At 41.2% G+C, this 15,729-nt stretch overlaps 1 protein-coding gene and 3 long non-coding RNA genes across 4 annotated transcripts; all 4 read right to left on the bottom strand.

Annotated features, from left to right (window-relative positions):
- Positions 1-49: 49 nt before the first annotated feature.
- mmp30 (matrix metallopeptidase 30) lies at positions 50-4,420 on the bottom strand. Its single transcript, XM_082158519.1, has 10 exons — positions 3,759-4,420; positions 3,423-3,667; positions 2,011-2,159; positions 1,798-1,923; positions 1,548-1,709; positions 1,229-1,391; positions 891-1,018; positions 644-803; positions 459-562; positions 50-357 (listed from the first exon to the last, which is right to left on the bottom strand). Exons 1-10 carry the CDS (start codon positions 3,858-3,860, stop codon positions 254-256), a joined length of 1,443 nt encoding a protein of 480 aa, XP_082014645.1. The 5' UTR covers positions 3,861-4,420; the 3' UTR covers positions 50-253.
- Positions 4,421-6,755: 2,335 nt separating this feature from the next.
- Positions 6,756-7,886, bottom strand: LOC309489667. The gene is made up of 4 exons (XR_014202470.1): positions 7,794-7,886; positions 7,533-7,690; positions 7,320-7,423; positions 6,756-7,238 (listed from the first exon to the last, which is right to left on the bottom strand). It is a non-coding gene; the product is annotated as an uncharacterized lncRNA (long non-coding RNA).
- A 4,869-nt stretch (positions 7,887-12,755) lies between these two features.
- LOC309489668 lies at positions 12,756-14,574 on the bottom strand. The gene is made up of 3 exons (XR_014202471.1): positions 14,487-14,574; positions 14,272-14,420; positions 12,756-13,433 (listed from the first exon to the last, which is right to left on the bottom strand). It is a non-coding gene; the product is annotated as an uncharacterized lncRNA (long non-coding RNA).
- Positions 14,575-14,820: 246 nt separating this feature from the next.
- LOC309489670 lies at positions 14,821-15,729 on the bottom strand. Its single transcript, XR_014202473.1, has 4 exons — positions 15,613-15,729; positions 15,369-15,499; positions 15,005-15,160; positions 14,821-14,924 (listed from the first exon to the last, which is right to left on the bottom strand). It is a non-coding gene; the product is annotated as an uncharacterized lncRNA (long non-coding RNA).

The following is a 15,729-nucleotide window of genomic DNA, read 5'->3' as shown; positions in this document are numbered from 1 at the left end:
AGTTATATTGATTTGCATAAATGGCTTGTTCAGTTTGCAGGAAAAAATGCATCCACTTTTTCTTAAATATTTTCATTTATTATATTAGAAGATGAGTTAGAACTGAGTTGCAAGTTTTTGTGAATATTAATCATATTTATTTTTAAAAAAAAATCATACATTCATACATTGTGGCATTGTCTGTACAAAATAGAAAATATAGGTACATTATTAGGAATACTGAGACAGAAAATGTCTATTTTCAGTTAAATGTTTAGTAGCAGTTCAGCCATCCATAGTTCAACAGAACACGATTCACTCGTTTTGAGGAGAAATCATACTCCGTTTGCCTTGGACCTTCTGAGAAATACAGATAACCTAAAAATGAGGGGGAAAAAATTATTCAGGGAAAATACAAAAGGGAACAGCATTAAAAAATGAATGAATGAATTGTTAATGTTTTTTGTGTTTAAGCTCACCATAATTTTCAAAAGCAGCGTCCACCTGTGAGCCAATGCCAGGAAAATGATGCTGAATAGTTTTAGGAAAGCCTCTGTCCATCTGAGCTGTTCTTTCATTGAAGCTGCATTGTTAAAATTATGTTAGTTTTGATGTTATTTAAAAAAAAAAGTATAACCACCACAATATTATATTGTTTTCTCACCTCCAGTATTTGCTTCCAACAAAGAACAAAGTGCGTCCGGTTGATTTCACGTGTACAGCTGCATCAATCTTTTTCACATATGTGGGAAATCCAAATTTGGTTATGGGTTTGGGATATCCAGGCAAAGTAGTGCTGCCTTTTACTCCCCAGTACTGCTGACCTGAATGTGAAAGACCACACACACAACTACATTTACTGAAGCCTTTTTATACACCACTTAAAGACTCCATAGGAAATGAGACTTTACCATTGAAAAGGAAGCTAATGTCTCTACCACTGAACTCATAAGCAGCATCAACAGAGTCAATGGATGGCCAGGTAGATTTTATTTCATGCATTGCAAGTCCACTGTAGTAGCCCTTTTTCCAGTAATACCTGATGGACATGAAGGCATGACAAATGACATTGTTTTTAAATTAAACTTTTTTAGTAAACATTTTTACATGAACTTGCACCAATGACATTGCCAAAACCACATTAGGTTTATAATTTTGTGATAAAAAAATAAATAAAATTGTTTCCCATATTCAGATTAATATACATATATATAATATTAAACAATTTAAACTAAAATTATATTCTTACCTATCTTTAAAGAAGTACAGTTCTCCACGAACGCTGGTTGCTGCATCAAATACTAAGTCACGCTTGCACGGTTCTGGTGGGCTTGGTTTAGGATTGGGTTTTGGTTTTGGTTCTGGTTTTGGTTCTGGTTTTGGTTCAGGTTTATCTATTGACGTTCGAACACCTGAAACATTATAGAAAATGGGTGGAAAATACATATTTATTGATTGTTTTATCCATAATAATGATAACAAGTATTGTATTTAATTTATTGCTATTACAGTACAGTTCTTTATATCACAAAAAAAAAAAAAAAAAAAAAAAAAAAAAAACCTTTTACCATACAGGGCCTGGACCCCAAGTCGGTCATCATGGGGAAGTGTATAGCCATTCGTGTTGACGTATCGGTAAGTTGGATACATGAGAGCTGAAGGGTCTTTGGAGTGATCTAGTCCCAGTGCATGTCCGAATTCATGAGCAGCCACCAAAAGCAGGTTTATACCTAAAGCAATTAACGATTTTTTTTTAAATAAGCTTGTAATAATTTACATACACATAAGCATGTGATTCTATGTGATTTGTGCATTCACCTCGTGAACTTAGGGTCCACGTCTCATCATCATCAAAGTGTGTGTCTCCTCCCTGCTCTGGACCGGGTGAGTTGGCATGAGCCAGAACCCCATTAGGCCCATCAAATGGGTAAAAATCTCCATGATCTAAAAGGAAGAAAAAAAAGAAGAAATGTTTTATATATATATATACTGTATATATATTTGGAAATGAAGGATGTGTTTAGAACCTACATCCAGCTTTGAAGAGAATCATGATATCAGCTGTGCCACTGTAGATCTGTTTGAAATCGAGTGGAATAACATCACTGTAGAGCTGGAAAGCTTTGGCAATAATGGCATCCACATCTCTCTGGCTCAACTGTGATGTATATTCAGTAATTCTAATAGAGAAAGAAGCAAATCATGTTTAGTATCCTTAAAAGTCACCATGACACCAATTGATAATTCATATTTTTATGGAATATTGCAGTGTTTATTATAAATTATTTATCCATGCACATTATCATTTCCATGCGCACCTATAGTGTTTAATCAAAATAACTTCCTCATCTTCTTGCAGCGACATCTAGGGCCCTATCATACAACTGAAATAGACTGCGCCATTGACCAACAAAGACCTGGTCTAAAGTCAATGGCGCAGTATTTTTGTTTGTTATTTAAAAGTCGCATTAGTAATATGAGCCTATAGGCAGATGCACAACGCGCGTACACTCCGCTTATTACCCACACAGGGTTGTTACGCAGCAGCAAACATGCCACATATTAAAAAATAAAGGGATTACAATGTAAAAGATTATTATTGTGTACATAAAGATATGGTGGAATCCGGCTTGTCCCGTAGATGGTCTGCTTGCGCGCTTTAACCTCGCGCACAGCAGATCCGTATCCTCTCTGGAGACTCGTTCAGTTTTTCCGCTTGTAAATTCCACCATGTAAATAAATAGCGAATCCGCCATGGCGCGAGCACAACTGGCTTTTAAAGGGAATGGGAGATGAGACTCTGATTTTTTTATTGCACGTTACAGCCAAAACACACCCATTCATTAAGAGAATTGGGACAACCCTTTTAGATCATGCGGCGGGCGTGCCGACCATTTTCCCCGTCGTTAAACTAGCAAAAGTGGATTCGGACACGTCACTTGCACTGCACTGTGTGCCTTAGACCATGCGCCTAGACCGTTAAAATAAGGCCCCTAGTCTCTTCTCTGATGACATGTTTAGTGGTGTGAGGGCGGGGCTACATGTCACTCACATGAGATCGACCAATAGCAAACCACAACCATCCAAACCCGCCCTACATTTTTTCTTGTTCGAGAAGCAGTTTCACTCAGATATGCGTCACAATAGAGAAGAACTGCAAACCCCTTCGTCGACAGTCTCATGCATTTTGCACAGAAAACTGGAAAGCATTTCTATATCTGGCAAGGTCTAATCTGATTGGTTGAATTTCTGGGAACAAACTGATTTGTTATTTCATTAAGGAGCTAAACATTTCACATTTATGCATTTGGCAGATTATTGTATCATTTTTGACATTGCACTCAAGGTACACATTTTATCACTTTTTGCTTTCCCTGGGAATCGAACCCATGACCTCGATGTTGCTCTACTGATTGGAAGGCACAGGTACATGCTGAACCAACCTGTATGTTACAATGCTCTGCTTCCAACTGGGTCTCCCCTGGAAGTGGCTGAATTTGGCCACATCAGTGACTCCACAGCGTGGCAGCTTCATCGTCTCAAGAGTGTTTGAGTCCAGCTTGCCCGTGACCTCCAGTCCAAAAAACGCCTGCATGACCTTCAGTTCATTTTCTAGATCTGGGAGGATCATCGTTCTGCTGCGGGATTTAGTTGCATTATTGTCCCTGTAGAACTGTGACAGATAAGCCTGGGGAGAACGAGAAAGGAATGTTTTATAACATTAATGTATAGATTAGATAAGAAACATATGAGTACATATAAGGCATTTGGGTACTGACCTCTGCTATTTGATGGTCTTCTGATGATGCAGTCGTAGGTGCGCCATCACAAAGAGACAAATACACCACAAGTGTCAGAACAAGAGCTGTCAAGTGCCCCATACTGCAGTCCTCTTCCTCTGCAGGGAAAGAAAAGTGTCCTCCAGAGTCTCTGCTTCTGTCTTTTATAAGTCTAGATCGTCTAAAAAGGGGCTTGTCCCGTGTTTTATCATTTCCAATCAGCAGTGGTATTAGCGGGGGTGGGAGTGGGAAACTCTCATAGTTTCAGGGGTTTTTAAGCTCCTGTCTAAACATGTCAGACAAAAGTTTGTATTGACGATGACTTCACCTATGACTCTGAATAGGCTGCTTTAGGAAGATTGTGGGTTTTGTATTCACTGCCTCTGCTTTTGATATCCCCCTTTCTGGTCATTTTCATCCCTGGAGGAAATTTATTTGATCCGCGTTTCTGGTTAGATGGGATGCATTTCCAATTTCTGACTGGCATTTTTGCTTCTGAGTGTGTAGGGCTGAGCAAATATGGGCATAACTCTTTACTGCCCTAGTACTTCAAAAAGGTATACATGTGAATTAAACGTGGCACAATGGCCTTCATCATCACAGTATGCTAATACCTATCTAGTAAGGGATTTCATCAAAATGCTGATTGAGGACTGTTGGGACACTCCAGGCACCGGATGGTTCTGTTGGGAGAGACAGAGTCGTTTGCACCTCAATGACACGTCTGTACCATTTTCTTCACAGGAGGACATATGCTTTCAACTACTGTTTATTTACTGGTGTGTTCTAATATGTAACTATGCCATGTTTGGTCTCATCTGACAGCCTATAAAATGAAATGAATGGTGGTGAACTTAATAGAGATATTAAAGTATTCTATTGTACAATCTAGGTATTGGTTAAACATGCATTGAGGAGAATATGTTAATGTTCTTCTCCCCCTCTTGATCACTACCCATTTGCCTCATCTTTTGGTTTCCTGTCAGTTGGGTTTGGTGTTGGTATTCCACTCATGTTTAACAATGCTTTGCTCAGGGTATAAGAAGGAAAGGTAACTGTTGATCTAGGAGAAAGGCTTTCATACTACAAGCAAGGCTTTTACGGCCTCTTCTTCTTCATTATTTGTTACAACTGAGTTTCTATACAGTATGTTGTTCCATTCTACTGTCTGTAAATTTAAACATGTAACTTAATAAATAACTTTGCCTGCTTTAAAGGCTTTGAGAATCTTTCCTTTTATCACTGATTACGTTGAAAGCTAAAGTGATTATAACTTTCGTTATCTAAACGTTCAGGTTAAATCCTACGTTTTCCTATCAGTTCTAAGAAAGACTTTTACCTTTAAAGAATAAGAGGTTAAAGAATAACAACAACCTTAATGGAGTCAGATTAATTATACTGGAGTCAGATAAATATTTGAATTATACACGTCATCCTTCAACTGCCTTTTGTTCCGATTATTGGTTCAAAATAGCAGCGTAAGTTGACAGCCTTACAAGTGGAAAGGTATGATTAATATTATGTTATAACTTTAGATCTAATTTATTTATTTTAGAACTAGTTTTTTTTTTTTATCTTCACTAACAGATTTTATTTTCAACATTGCAAGCAGCCTAAAACACTATCAGAATAATGTGATGTTTTGAGCAAATCAGCTCTTGTTCAGACAGTGAGAGCAACAATGTGCTGACTTTGTTTTGCATTTTCTATGTACTTTTTTGTCATGCACCTGGATTTGACATATTTATAAAATTTTGTTAGTTAACTCAACTTAAACCATTTTTGTGTGTGTGTAGCTATACATTACACTACGTTTCTACATTGTCTAAATTTCTACATTAAAATTTCAAAAATGTGTCTTAGCAATTGAGAAAACACATTAATAAACACATTAGAAATCAGCAGGGCATTCAATATACAGCAGTTTCAATTCAAAGTTGCACATAAAAAAATTGCAAATAAAGCAGGGTTTCCATCACATGTTCAAGAGAACAATGTACACTTTTTAATGCGCATTTTTAGAATGCACGCACGTCTTGGCGTTTCCATCCAGAGTTTTATGCGATATCCCAAAATGTCATGTAGAATAACAGCCAAGACATCTCACAGCCTTTAATGATCAGGTGAATGAATACATTTGACCAAATTCATCTCAAGAGTCGTGTCCTGCTGTGGAGAGTATTTCTGTCACACACACTTTGATGTTAGTAATATACAAATACTTACTATTTACTATATTTACTATTTGAATACAGTATATATAATGTGTTATTTGCAAGGTATATACCAATCATTACTTTTACATCACTCCAGACACATTTTTTTTTCAAAGTGGGCAGAGTTTGTTTCCTGTAAATGTTTAATTTAATAAGCATTACGTTTTTATAGAAAATGACAGGACAGAAGCGATGTTCTTTTTTTTTTTTTTTTAGGCTTTGATTGAAGTTTTACATAACCACTGGAATTCCCTTCAGGGCACATCCAGTGCCTATACAAGTTTTCAAAATCCTGCCATGAATGACGAATGAAAGACGCAAATGCAAAAACACAACCCTGAGGCTGTTTAACAGAGGTATCCAAAAACCCCTACTCATGCCCTAAAATGTAAACACAGGTAGTTTGTCCATATATGTCCCAGTGATCCTTTAACAGAAATTCTACTTGTTTTTATTGAACTACAAACACATAGCGATGACAAGACTAATCTATCCCTCATAGCTCTATACTCAGAAACGCTAATATCAACTTCAACAAGCATCAACGTGCCTTGACAAAAAGTATGACCTTTTATAAAGCTCTAGAGATTTAATTATTATTGAGAGTTAAGATGGTTTGATATTCAAGATTTTACAAAGCCGATCACTGAAATTGGATTTACAATTTGAGTCTGCTCAGTAAGTCGTCTCTGAGTCTCTTTAACATTAAATTCAAAAGTATTTAACCTGGCAAAAACAATTATTGCTTCCAATCTGAACATGCTCACATACTCTTCTTGAGTTGGATAAGGCACTTTAGTTTATTTGAAAATAACATTAAACAGATTCTGTAAATATACATTCTTTTAAAATTAGTTAACAGCTATATTAGAGTCCAATAACAAATTTGAACAACAGACAGATTCAATGAACAATGGATTATGCACATGCATTACTTTTTTTTAAAGTGGTATACAACGTTAAAAAAATATATGATCAATAAGTTATGACAACAACATATGTTTTTACATTGCTTTAACTAATAAAAATAAGCAATACAAGATTCAACTAACTTTTTAAGTCAGTTTAATGTGATTTAACTTGAAATGACCAAGTTGATTGAACTCAAAAATTTAAAGCAGCAACTTTTTTTACACTGCATTACATTTGTAATTAAATCTTGACGAACAGGACAGGAAGTAATTGCGCCTCATCACACGGAGAAGCCTCTTACTGTTGGATGTGAACATATACATCTTTGTCCCGCTGTAGAGATAAATGTAACCTGGAAGAAAAAAATCATTATCTTTATGAGGTCTAATCATTGTACTTTAATGCTTGTAGAAAGTTGGTTAAAAACACTTACTTTTGGACAGGTGGGCTGCTGTAACCTCTCCAGTCATCCCTGGAAATCCATCTGCCAGTCGTTTGGGATACCCTGTGTCCATCTTCTTCGTCTTCTCATCATAGCTACCCCAAAAAAGAGAAACGTAATATTCCAACAGTTTCTTTCCAATAGTTTTTTTTTTTTTTGAGCAAAATCCAAGAGTTTTTGTTTATGCTTTGGCACTTGACCAACCTGTAGTACATCTTGTCAACGAAGAGAAGTGTTTTTCCTGAGTTTTTGTCGTGGACGGCAGCATTAACTTTTCTTACGGATAATGGCAGACCAGCGGCTGAGAAGCTTGGAATAGTCCGGCTCAACGTTGTTTCCATTAAAAGCCCAGACTTGTCTACCTGTAAACAAAGACCAGCTATTCTAAGAGGTTTTCTGAGCATGGATACAGAGATTGTAAGTGCGATTGTGGTTTCAGCATTCCTAGATTGTTTGGGAAAATACCTTTAAAAAAAAGATAACTTTTCTTTGCACTGGATTTTCGTAAGCATCTATATTGTCCGGAGAGTTGGGCCAGAAACTCTTGATCAGTTGCGCCCATAGACTGTAAAAAATATGGACAAAGCGTCTGTGACGTCACCCATAGACTTCTGAAGAACGGTTTTGAGGCCATTTATGGGGGGTATGGGCGGCGCCATATTTCAATACAAATGTTCAGAAAGGATAACTTACAGACCTGATGTGTTGTGACAGATCATGGCCGAGACGTCAAATTTCAGGAATTCCACTCGGCGCAGCCTATGCTCGTTGTCAGCTGTCAATCAAGCTGTCAATTGCGCCCTTATTTGTCATACATTTTATATCTAAATACGATCTAAACTAATGAGTTAGAAAAAAATTCACCCCCCTCACAGTTGTCAGGCACTCGGAACCTATCGAAAAATACAATAAAAGTCCATGGGACCAACCTGTAAAAACATGAATTTATGCTGTGAAAACGGACATTTTAACATAGGGGTGTATGGACATTTGCTCCCTTTTGGGACCTGCCCCTAGCGGATTTTCGATGTATTGCAGTTTTTCGCACTTCCGGGTAGACTTCATTTTTCAAATTAGAATGTTGCCGCTTGGTTGCGCCACACCTCTGCTTCGAGAACTACGCCAGAAAAAGCTGTAGGAAGAGACATGAAGTCATTTCTGTTGTGTTCTCTCAATGGGGTTTAATAATGCATTGAGTTAGTGTTCAGTAATGCATAGAGTTCGATTGTGCTGAATCATTCTGTTATGCCTGACGAATGTATGCGTTCATTTACTTGGGTCTGAAAAGACAGTGATTTGGAAGTAAAAGTTATGATAAGTTGATGCTACTCCCTGTGTCAGTGTGATCCTTACCAAACACAACATTTGGCGACGAGGATGGCTGATATCGCACTACCACCTCCTGCTCCTTTCCTCGCTCTACCTGGTGAGCCTCCGATTCCCTGGACTCGCTGGTTACAGTCCTTCGAGACTTTCATCTTGGCAGTGGGGCTGACTGACGTGAGCACAGCCCGCAAAAGGGCGCTGTTACTGCATTGCTTGGGAGCCGAGGGTCAGCGTGAGCTGGGAACGCTTGAGTCAGGCGCCACAAGCGATTATGACACAGCCGTGGAACTACTGACTTTGCGGCCCCACAGAGTGCGCTCTTGCGCCGTTTTCTGTTCCGCCAAAGACAAGAGCTGCCCGGTGAGTCAGTGCAACAGTACGTAGCCAACTTGCGTGGATTGGCCAGCACATGCAAGTTCGGTGCGTTGCAGGACGAAATTCTTCACGACCAGTTAATTGAATATACCAACAACGCGAAAGTACGTGAAACTCTGCTATTAGAACCAGATGATTTATCACTGTCCCGAGCAATCACGATTGCATTACAAATAGAGAGTGCAGCTGCATGTGCATCTGCGCTGACTAAACAGCAAACAATCACGGACTACCCAGCCCCCTCCCCCATCAATATTACAGCCCGGCCAGAACGACACATTGGCGGCAGCAGACTTCTCTGCAGTTATGCTACTGAGACGTAGCATCGGTCTCAGCCATGCCCACAAACACTAGCGTCACGGCCCTGTGATAACTGTGGATCTTCATCTCATCCGTCTAGAGCACAGAACTGCCCAGCCCGTGGCCAAACGTGTCGCAACTGTGGCAAATGCAACCATTTTGCTTCAGTCTGCTGCTCGGCTCCAGCTGAGTCACCCTCTGGTCTACTCTGTCTACTCTGGACCAGTCTCATTTAAAGCATGCTCAGTGCGCCTAAATGATGTGTGTATCCCACTGCTTTTGGACACAGGTGCCAGTGTGTCTCTCTTGAACATGCACACATCCAGATTTTTTTTTCAGACCCATGCAGGTGTGTTTCGTTATACGCGCATGCCATTTGGGCTTAGCTCCGCCCCCAGCTGCTTTCAAAAAATCATGGTGTCGGTGTTGGCTGGTATACCGGGGGTGGCCATTTACCTGGATGATGTGGTTATCCATGGGCCTTCTCCTGCGAGTCATGATGAACGCCTCAGCAGAGTTTTTGCAGCCCTAGCTGAACACAAACTAACCATCAATGTTAAAAAATGTGTTTTCTCTGCACCGACCATTGAGTATGTGGGTTTCCGACTGTCGGCGGATGGCGTCACACCACTTCAGTCAAATGTAGACGCTATATACTGGCAATTCCTGAACCCAGCTCGGCTGCACAGGTCGCCTCCTTCTTGGGCATGACAGGCTACTATCTGAAGTTCCTCCCACATTATTCTGCTACCACTGCCCCACTACGGTAATTATTCCTCCCACATTATTCTGCTACCACTGCCCCACTACGGTAATTATTCCTCCCACATTATTCTGCTACCACTGCCCCACTACGCTACCACTGCTGCGTAAGGATGAGCCTTGGATATGGTCACAGGCATGCTCTGAGGCGGTGCGGGCACTCAAGGTGCAGCTAACCACAACTCCAGTGTTGGCTCATTTCGATATCTCTAGCCCCACCTTGGTGACCTGCGATGCGTCGGCTACAGCCATAGGAGCAGTATTGTCACAGACTCAGCGGGGCGTGGAGAAGCCCATCGCCTTTGCGTCGCGGGCCCTCAATCAGACGGAGCAGCGGTACTCGGTGGGGGAACGTGAAGCATTAGCCTGCATCTGGGCCTGCGAGAGGTGGCACTTGTATCTCTATGGCCACTCCTTCACCCTGAGGACAGATCACCAGGCCCTGACTGCACTGCTTTCTACGTCTGGGACAGGCCACAGACCACTGCGGCTACACCGCTGGTCTGACCGTCTTCGCCAGTATAACTTTGACCTGAAGTTCACCCCTGGCAGGGACAACGTTGTGGCTGATCTACTGTCCCGCGCTACTCCACCCCACCCTGCCATACACACACACACCGACACGCACCAGGTGGAACGGGACATTGTCCAGATGTTACACACACCCCTCCAGGCCGTCGTATCGTTACAAGAACTGAAGGACGCATCTGAACAGGACCCGATTCTTTCTCAGCTCTGTGTCTATATTCTGAATGGCTGGCCTCAGGAGATATCGGAGGGGCTGGCAGCATTTTCCAGAATAAAACAGGAGCTGTCCTGCTGGAACAACACCTGTGTGGCACGCGGCCTCTGCACAGTCATCCCCAGCACCCTAAGTGCACGTGTCTTGGCAATGGCTCATGAGGGCCACCTGGGTATTGTGAAGTTGAAACAGCGCTGCAGAAACCGGGTTTGGTGGCAAGGGATAGATAAAGACATTGAGGCCCTGGTGAAAGACTGTGCCGCCTGTCTCTTGAGCGGTAAGACGGGTCACCAGGCCCACCCACCCTTACAACCTCTTGCTTGGCCATCACAGCCCTGGGATCACCTGCAGCTGAACATATGTGGTGAGATACAGGGAGTTCCTCATCACCAACGCTTCCTAGTGGTTGTCTATGACCTGCACTCGAAATGGCCCGAGCTCATTGCCACCGGCTCTGTGACCTCTCTGGTCATAATCAACTTTCTGGACTCTCTGTTCTCCCGCTGGGGCCTCCCAAATACTATCACTACTGACAATGGCCTGTAGCTGATCTCGGCTGAGTTTACCTCATACCTCAAAAACAAGGGTATTCGCCACATCCGCACGGCATACTATCATCCCCAAGCTAACGGTGGCGTTGAACGCTTCCACTCAGTCTCAGAGCACACCTGTTCCAGGGATGGACCTTCTCACAGGCCATCCGTCACACACTGCTGCACTACAGGGCCACCCAACACTCTACAACGGAGGTCTCTCCAGCTTTCCTCATGCTTGGCCGTGAGCTCCAACTTCCCCTTGACAGGCTCAGCCCAGCACTGCCTCAGGGACCACTACCAAGGGTCAAGGCCTCTGTTGAACGCCAGCAGAGGCGGATGAAGCAGAAATTCGATCTCTCAGCACACGCAAAGGTCCCTGACATACAGGCCGCAGATTGGGTTAGGGTTCAATGTTATTTAGCCCAGTCGTTATTTGGAACATGGCTTTGTTTTAGGCTTATACCTGGTGTCATTGTCACATGCTGTGCTAAGCTATCAGGCATCAGTAATATGCTGTCATTTCCGCAATATTGCTATCAGTACTATTCCTATATGGTGGTTGCTAGTGCAATGTTATCGAATATATGCTTGAGTGTATGCTTCTCCGACCGGACTACACTAGTTTTAATACAAGTCCTATGGTTATACAAACATGTTAGTTGTATCAGTTTCTTGCCGCTAGTCGGAGCTATTGCTTGGGGTGTATGCTTCCCCTGCCAAACTACACTAGTTTAGCAATAAGTTCTGTGATTTATACAACATGCTTGTTGTATTAGTTTGTTGCCGCTAGTCGGAGCTATTGCTTGGGGTGTATGCTTCCCCTGCCAAATTACACTAGTTTTAGCAATAGTTCCGCGATTATACAACATGCTTGTTGTATCAGATTTTGCTGCTGCTAGGGGTGTAGCTTCCCCCAATAGATCCCATACAATTGTTAAATTGGCTACAGAAACACGCTTGTTGCCATGTGTCCTTGCTTGCTCCAGCTTGGTGTGATGCTTCCCCCATTAGATTGGATCTATTATAGTCCTAAACTGTGTGAGCGTTCCCTATGCTGCTGCTGTCCTCTGACTCTCTGCTATTTCATGATGCTCATGAAAGGTCAGAGGACTCCCTGAACAGAACCATACTGCCAAAAAATTAATTCAGAATTTATCAACTTGATTTGCAATTTATTCAATACAAATTTCCTAAATCATTTTTATTGTCATGTGTGTTCTTGACTTAATGGACCTGACAGAAATTAAGCGTAAGTGTCAGTTCTGGCAGGCCAGGTAGTCAAGACGCTGCCAACGCTATTAGCCAACAACACTGTCTCATCACCTGTTCTGCTCAGCTGAGATGCATCAGCTGTTTTGCATCAGCGCATCAGTTGTTCAACTCCCCTCGCTGCTAATGGCTACGATAAAAACAGGGCGCCCTCTTTAAACAGATTCAGTTCGCTCCTAACTGCTGATGCTAGCTTCTTTGCAGCCCGCAACCTCCCCAGCTCCTCCTTGTCGTGTATAACGTGGCATTTGCTTTTCTGTCATCGTTGCTGCTCTGTTCATAGAGGGAATAGTTCAGCTCTCCCAGTCCTAAACTGTGTGAGCGTTCCCTATGCTGCTGCTGTCCTCTGACTCTCTGCTATTTCATGGTGCTCATGAAAGGTCAGAGGACTCCCTGAACAGAGCCATACCGCCAAAAATTAATTCAGAATTTATCAACTTGATTTGCAATTTATTCAATAAAAATCTCCTAAAACATTTTTATTGTCATGTGTGTTCTTGACTTAATGGAACTGACAGAACCTGCAGAGAATTTAGAACAGATTAGGTACAAGTTAAAAACACATTTAAACAAATCTAAAGGGGGTGCCAAGGTAATGAAGTCATTGCACTTTTTCAATCACTAAAATCAAAGAAAGAAAAAAATCTAAAAACTAGCAAAACTTACCTCTTGATGAGCGGAAGCTGAAAAAATCATCATCATCGAAATGTGCATCTCCACCAAGTCCAGATGAGGGAGCGAAAGCATGAGCCAAAACGCCTTGTGGTCCATCAAATGGGAAAGCATCGCCATGATCTGTAGGAAAGATGTTTTACATTTAATGTTTAATAAAGAATTTAGGTCTTCTTTTTTAATTCTAAATCAAAGAACCTGGGCTTACTTATAAGACATACTTCAAAGAAATATTGATGCGATTAATAATCCTGCTGATGCATCTATCTTCATATATGGCTGTTAAATCATGAATTTTAAGCTATTTAACCATTTGAAATGACAAATTCAAGTGAATTGGGATTCTTCAATTTGGTGTACAGTAATTAAAACAGACATATATTCAATAAATTATTTTACAAGTGCAACTTAATGGCGCCATTGTGGTGCAGTGTCGCACTTCACATGCTCGTGGCGTACCCGTTTTTTAGTTCCGCCTTTACGTTATCGCTCCCGCTTCCAAGTGGTCCTCAATGCAAAGCTAACTGACATCCAGCTCCCCCTCTCTGGATGTAATAGGTTGAACTTGACCTACTTCGGTTTAGGGATAGGGTTATAGGTAGGGTTAGGGTGTGGCGTGACCTTCAAACTCCGACCATTACATCCAGAGAGGGGTTGGACGTCAAGTTTCACCCATTGGCTTTGCAGTGAGCAGCCTCTACACACACACTCCATCAAAGTCCCTTTAAGGCAAGTCATTTCTCTTGGCAGCAATGTTTTCAGTCACGCAAGTACAGCTCTTATCTCTTTGAATGGGGAAACATCAAATTCTCCAAAGCTGTTCGCCAAGCAAACTTACGATTAATTGGACTAATTGGCCTGCACTAAATATCATCAATTAAAATTACTTACACTGAAGATAGATAGATGATAGATGGATAGATGGATGGACATAAAAGTAAAAAGAAGGAGTAAAACTTACATTTTGTTCCAAAGGAGATCATAATGTCAGCTGTGCCTCTGTAGATACGGGTGAATCTCAGAGGAGTGACGTCTGCCCACACTTGCAGGGCTCTTTTGATGGAATCATCCACCTCTGCTTCTGACATGTCAGGGGTTTAGTTCACAATCCTAAAGGAAAAGGACCACAGTCGGTTTCTGCTTCTCTTTTTTTATAACATTGTTTTGTATACACACATGTATGTGAGCTTGTTGGTCTGCCATTTGGGTTTGCATCCAAATGTGGAGAACGCAGCAACATCTGGAATTCCACAGCGGGGCTTCTTCATCACCTTCTCAGTCAGTGGACTGACACTTCGTTGGAAGACAGTTTTTACATCTGTTAGATTTTAAAAACTCTTCAGGTAATGCTAAAGAGAAGAAAAAAAAAACATGGAATTATAGGAGGAATTGTAAGAGTAATGACCAACAAAATGATTAGTCCTATATGAAAAAAAAGAACACTAGAAGTCAGTGAGTCTTTTGTATTGTTACAGATCTATAGAAAAGGAAGTTAGAAACACCTACCGACCGTCGATCAGATGGGCTCCTGTAACTTCTCCAGTCAGTGCTGGAAATCCATCAGCCAGTCGTTTGGGATTTCCTTTGTCCATCTTCTTCAACATCTCATTATAGCTACCAAAAAAAGGGAATGTCTTATGTCTTTTCGGAGCAAATCTTAAGGGCTTTTGTTTATGATACGGCACTTGACCCACCTATAGTAATATATGTCAAAGAAGAGCAGTGTTTTTCCTGAGTTTTTGTCGTGGACGGCAGCAATAACTTTTGTCACAGATGGTGGCAGACCAAAGCTGCTGAGAGGCTTGGGATAGCTCGGCTCAACAATGCTGCTTGTTTACAGACTTGTTTACCTATAAATAAATACAGGCCATAAGTTTTTTTTTTTTTTTTTTTTTGAGGATTTTACAGGGATTGTAAATTGGAAAAAAGTGCAACACTCACTCTTGAAGCAATCCAACTTAATTGAGTAAAACCGTGTGATATTTCGGCCATTGTCAAGGACTTCAATAGACATGATTTAACAGAGATTGTAAGTGTGACTGTGGATTGAGAAAATACCTTTGAATAGGAAAAGTATTTTTTCCACTGGTTCCTCGTAAGCAGCTTCTATGTTATCCGGGGCATTGGGCCACAAATTTTTGATTAGATGCTACGTCACACTTCCGCTCGGAGAACTACGCCAGACAAAGCTGCACAGAGGTAGGGGAGACCGGGTATGGTTGTAACACGGGGAGAGTTGTAACACCACAATTTCCACCACTTGGAGATAAGATAGGAGTCATGTGATCATTTCAATATTTACCTACTGCCTCCCTGATACCGCATGGTGGTTGTCAAGTCTGGAAACCGACACATTCTGAATTTATAGAGAAAAAACTGATTTTGAGGTAAGAAAGTACATTTTTTGACCAAGACTATT

This window comes from Leuciscus leuciscus (genome assembly GCF_965113295.1).
Source record: "Leuciscus leuciscus genome assembly, chromosome: 24".
NCBI classification, from domain to species: domain Eukaryota; kingdom Metazoa; phylum Chordata; class Actinopteri; order Cypriniformes; family Leuciscidae; genus Leuciscus; species Leuciscus leuciscus.
The sequence above is the reverse complement of the archived record's forward strand: the minus strand, read 5'-3'. Positions and strand labels throughout refer to the sequence as shown.

Excerpts from the sequence above, each read along its gene's own strand:
- mmp30 (XM_082158519.1), bottom strand. The coding sequence starts at position 3,860 with ATGGGGCACTTGACAGCTCTTGTTCTGACACTTGTGGTGTATTTGTCT. Across the intron at positions 1,392-1,547 it reads TGGGGTCCAGGCCCTGTATG|GTGTTCGAACGTCAATAGAT; the intron begins GTAAAAGGTTTT and ends ATAATGTTTCAG. Across the intron at positions 563-643 it reads GTTGGAAGCAAATACTGGAG|CTTCAATGAAAGAACAGCTC; the intron begins GTGAGAAAACAA and ends TTAACAATGCAG.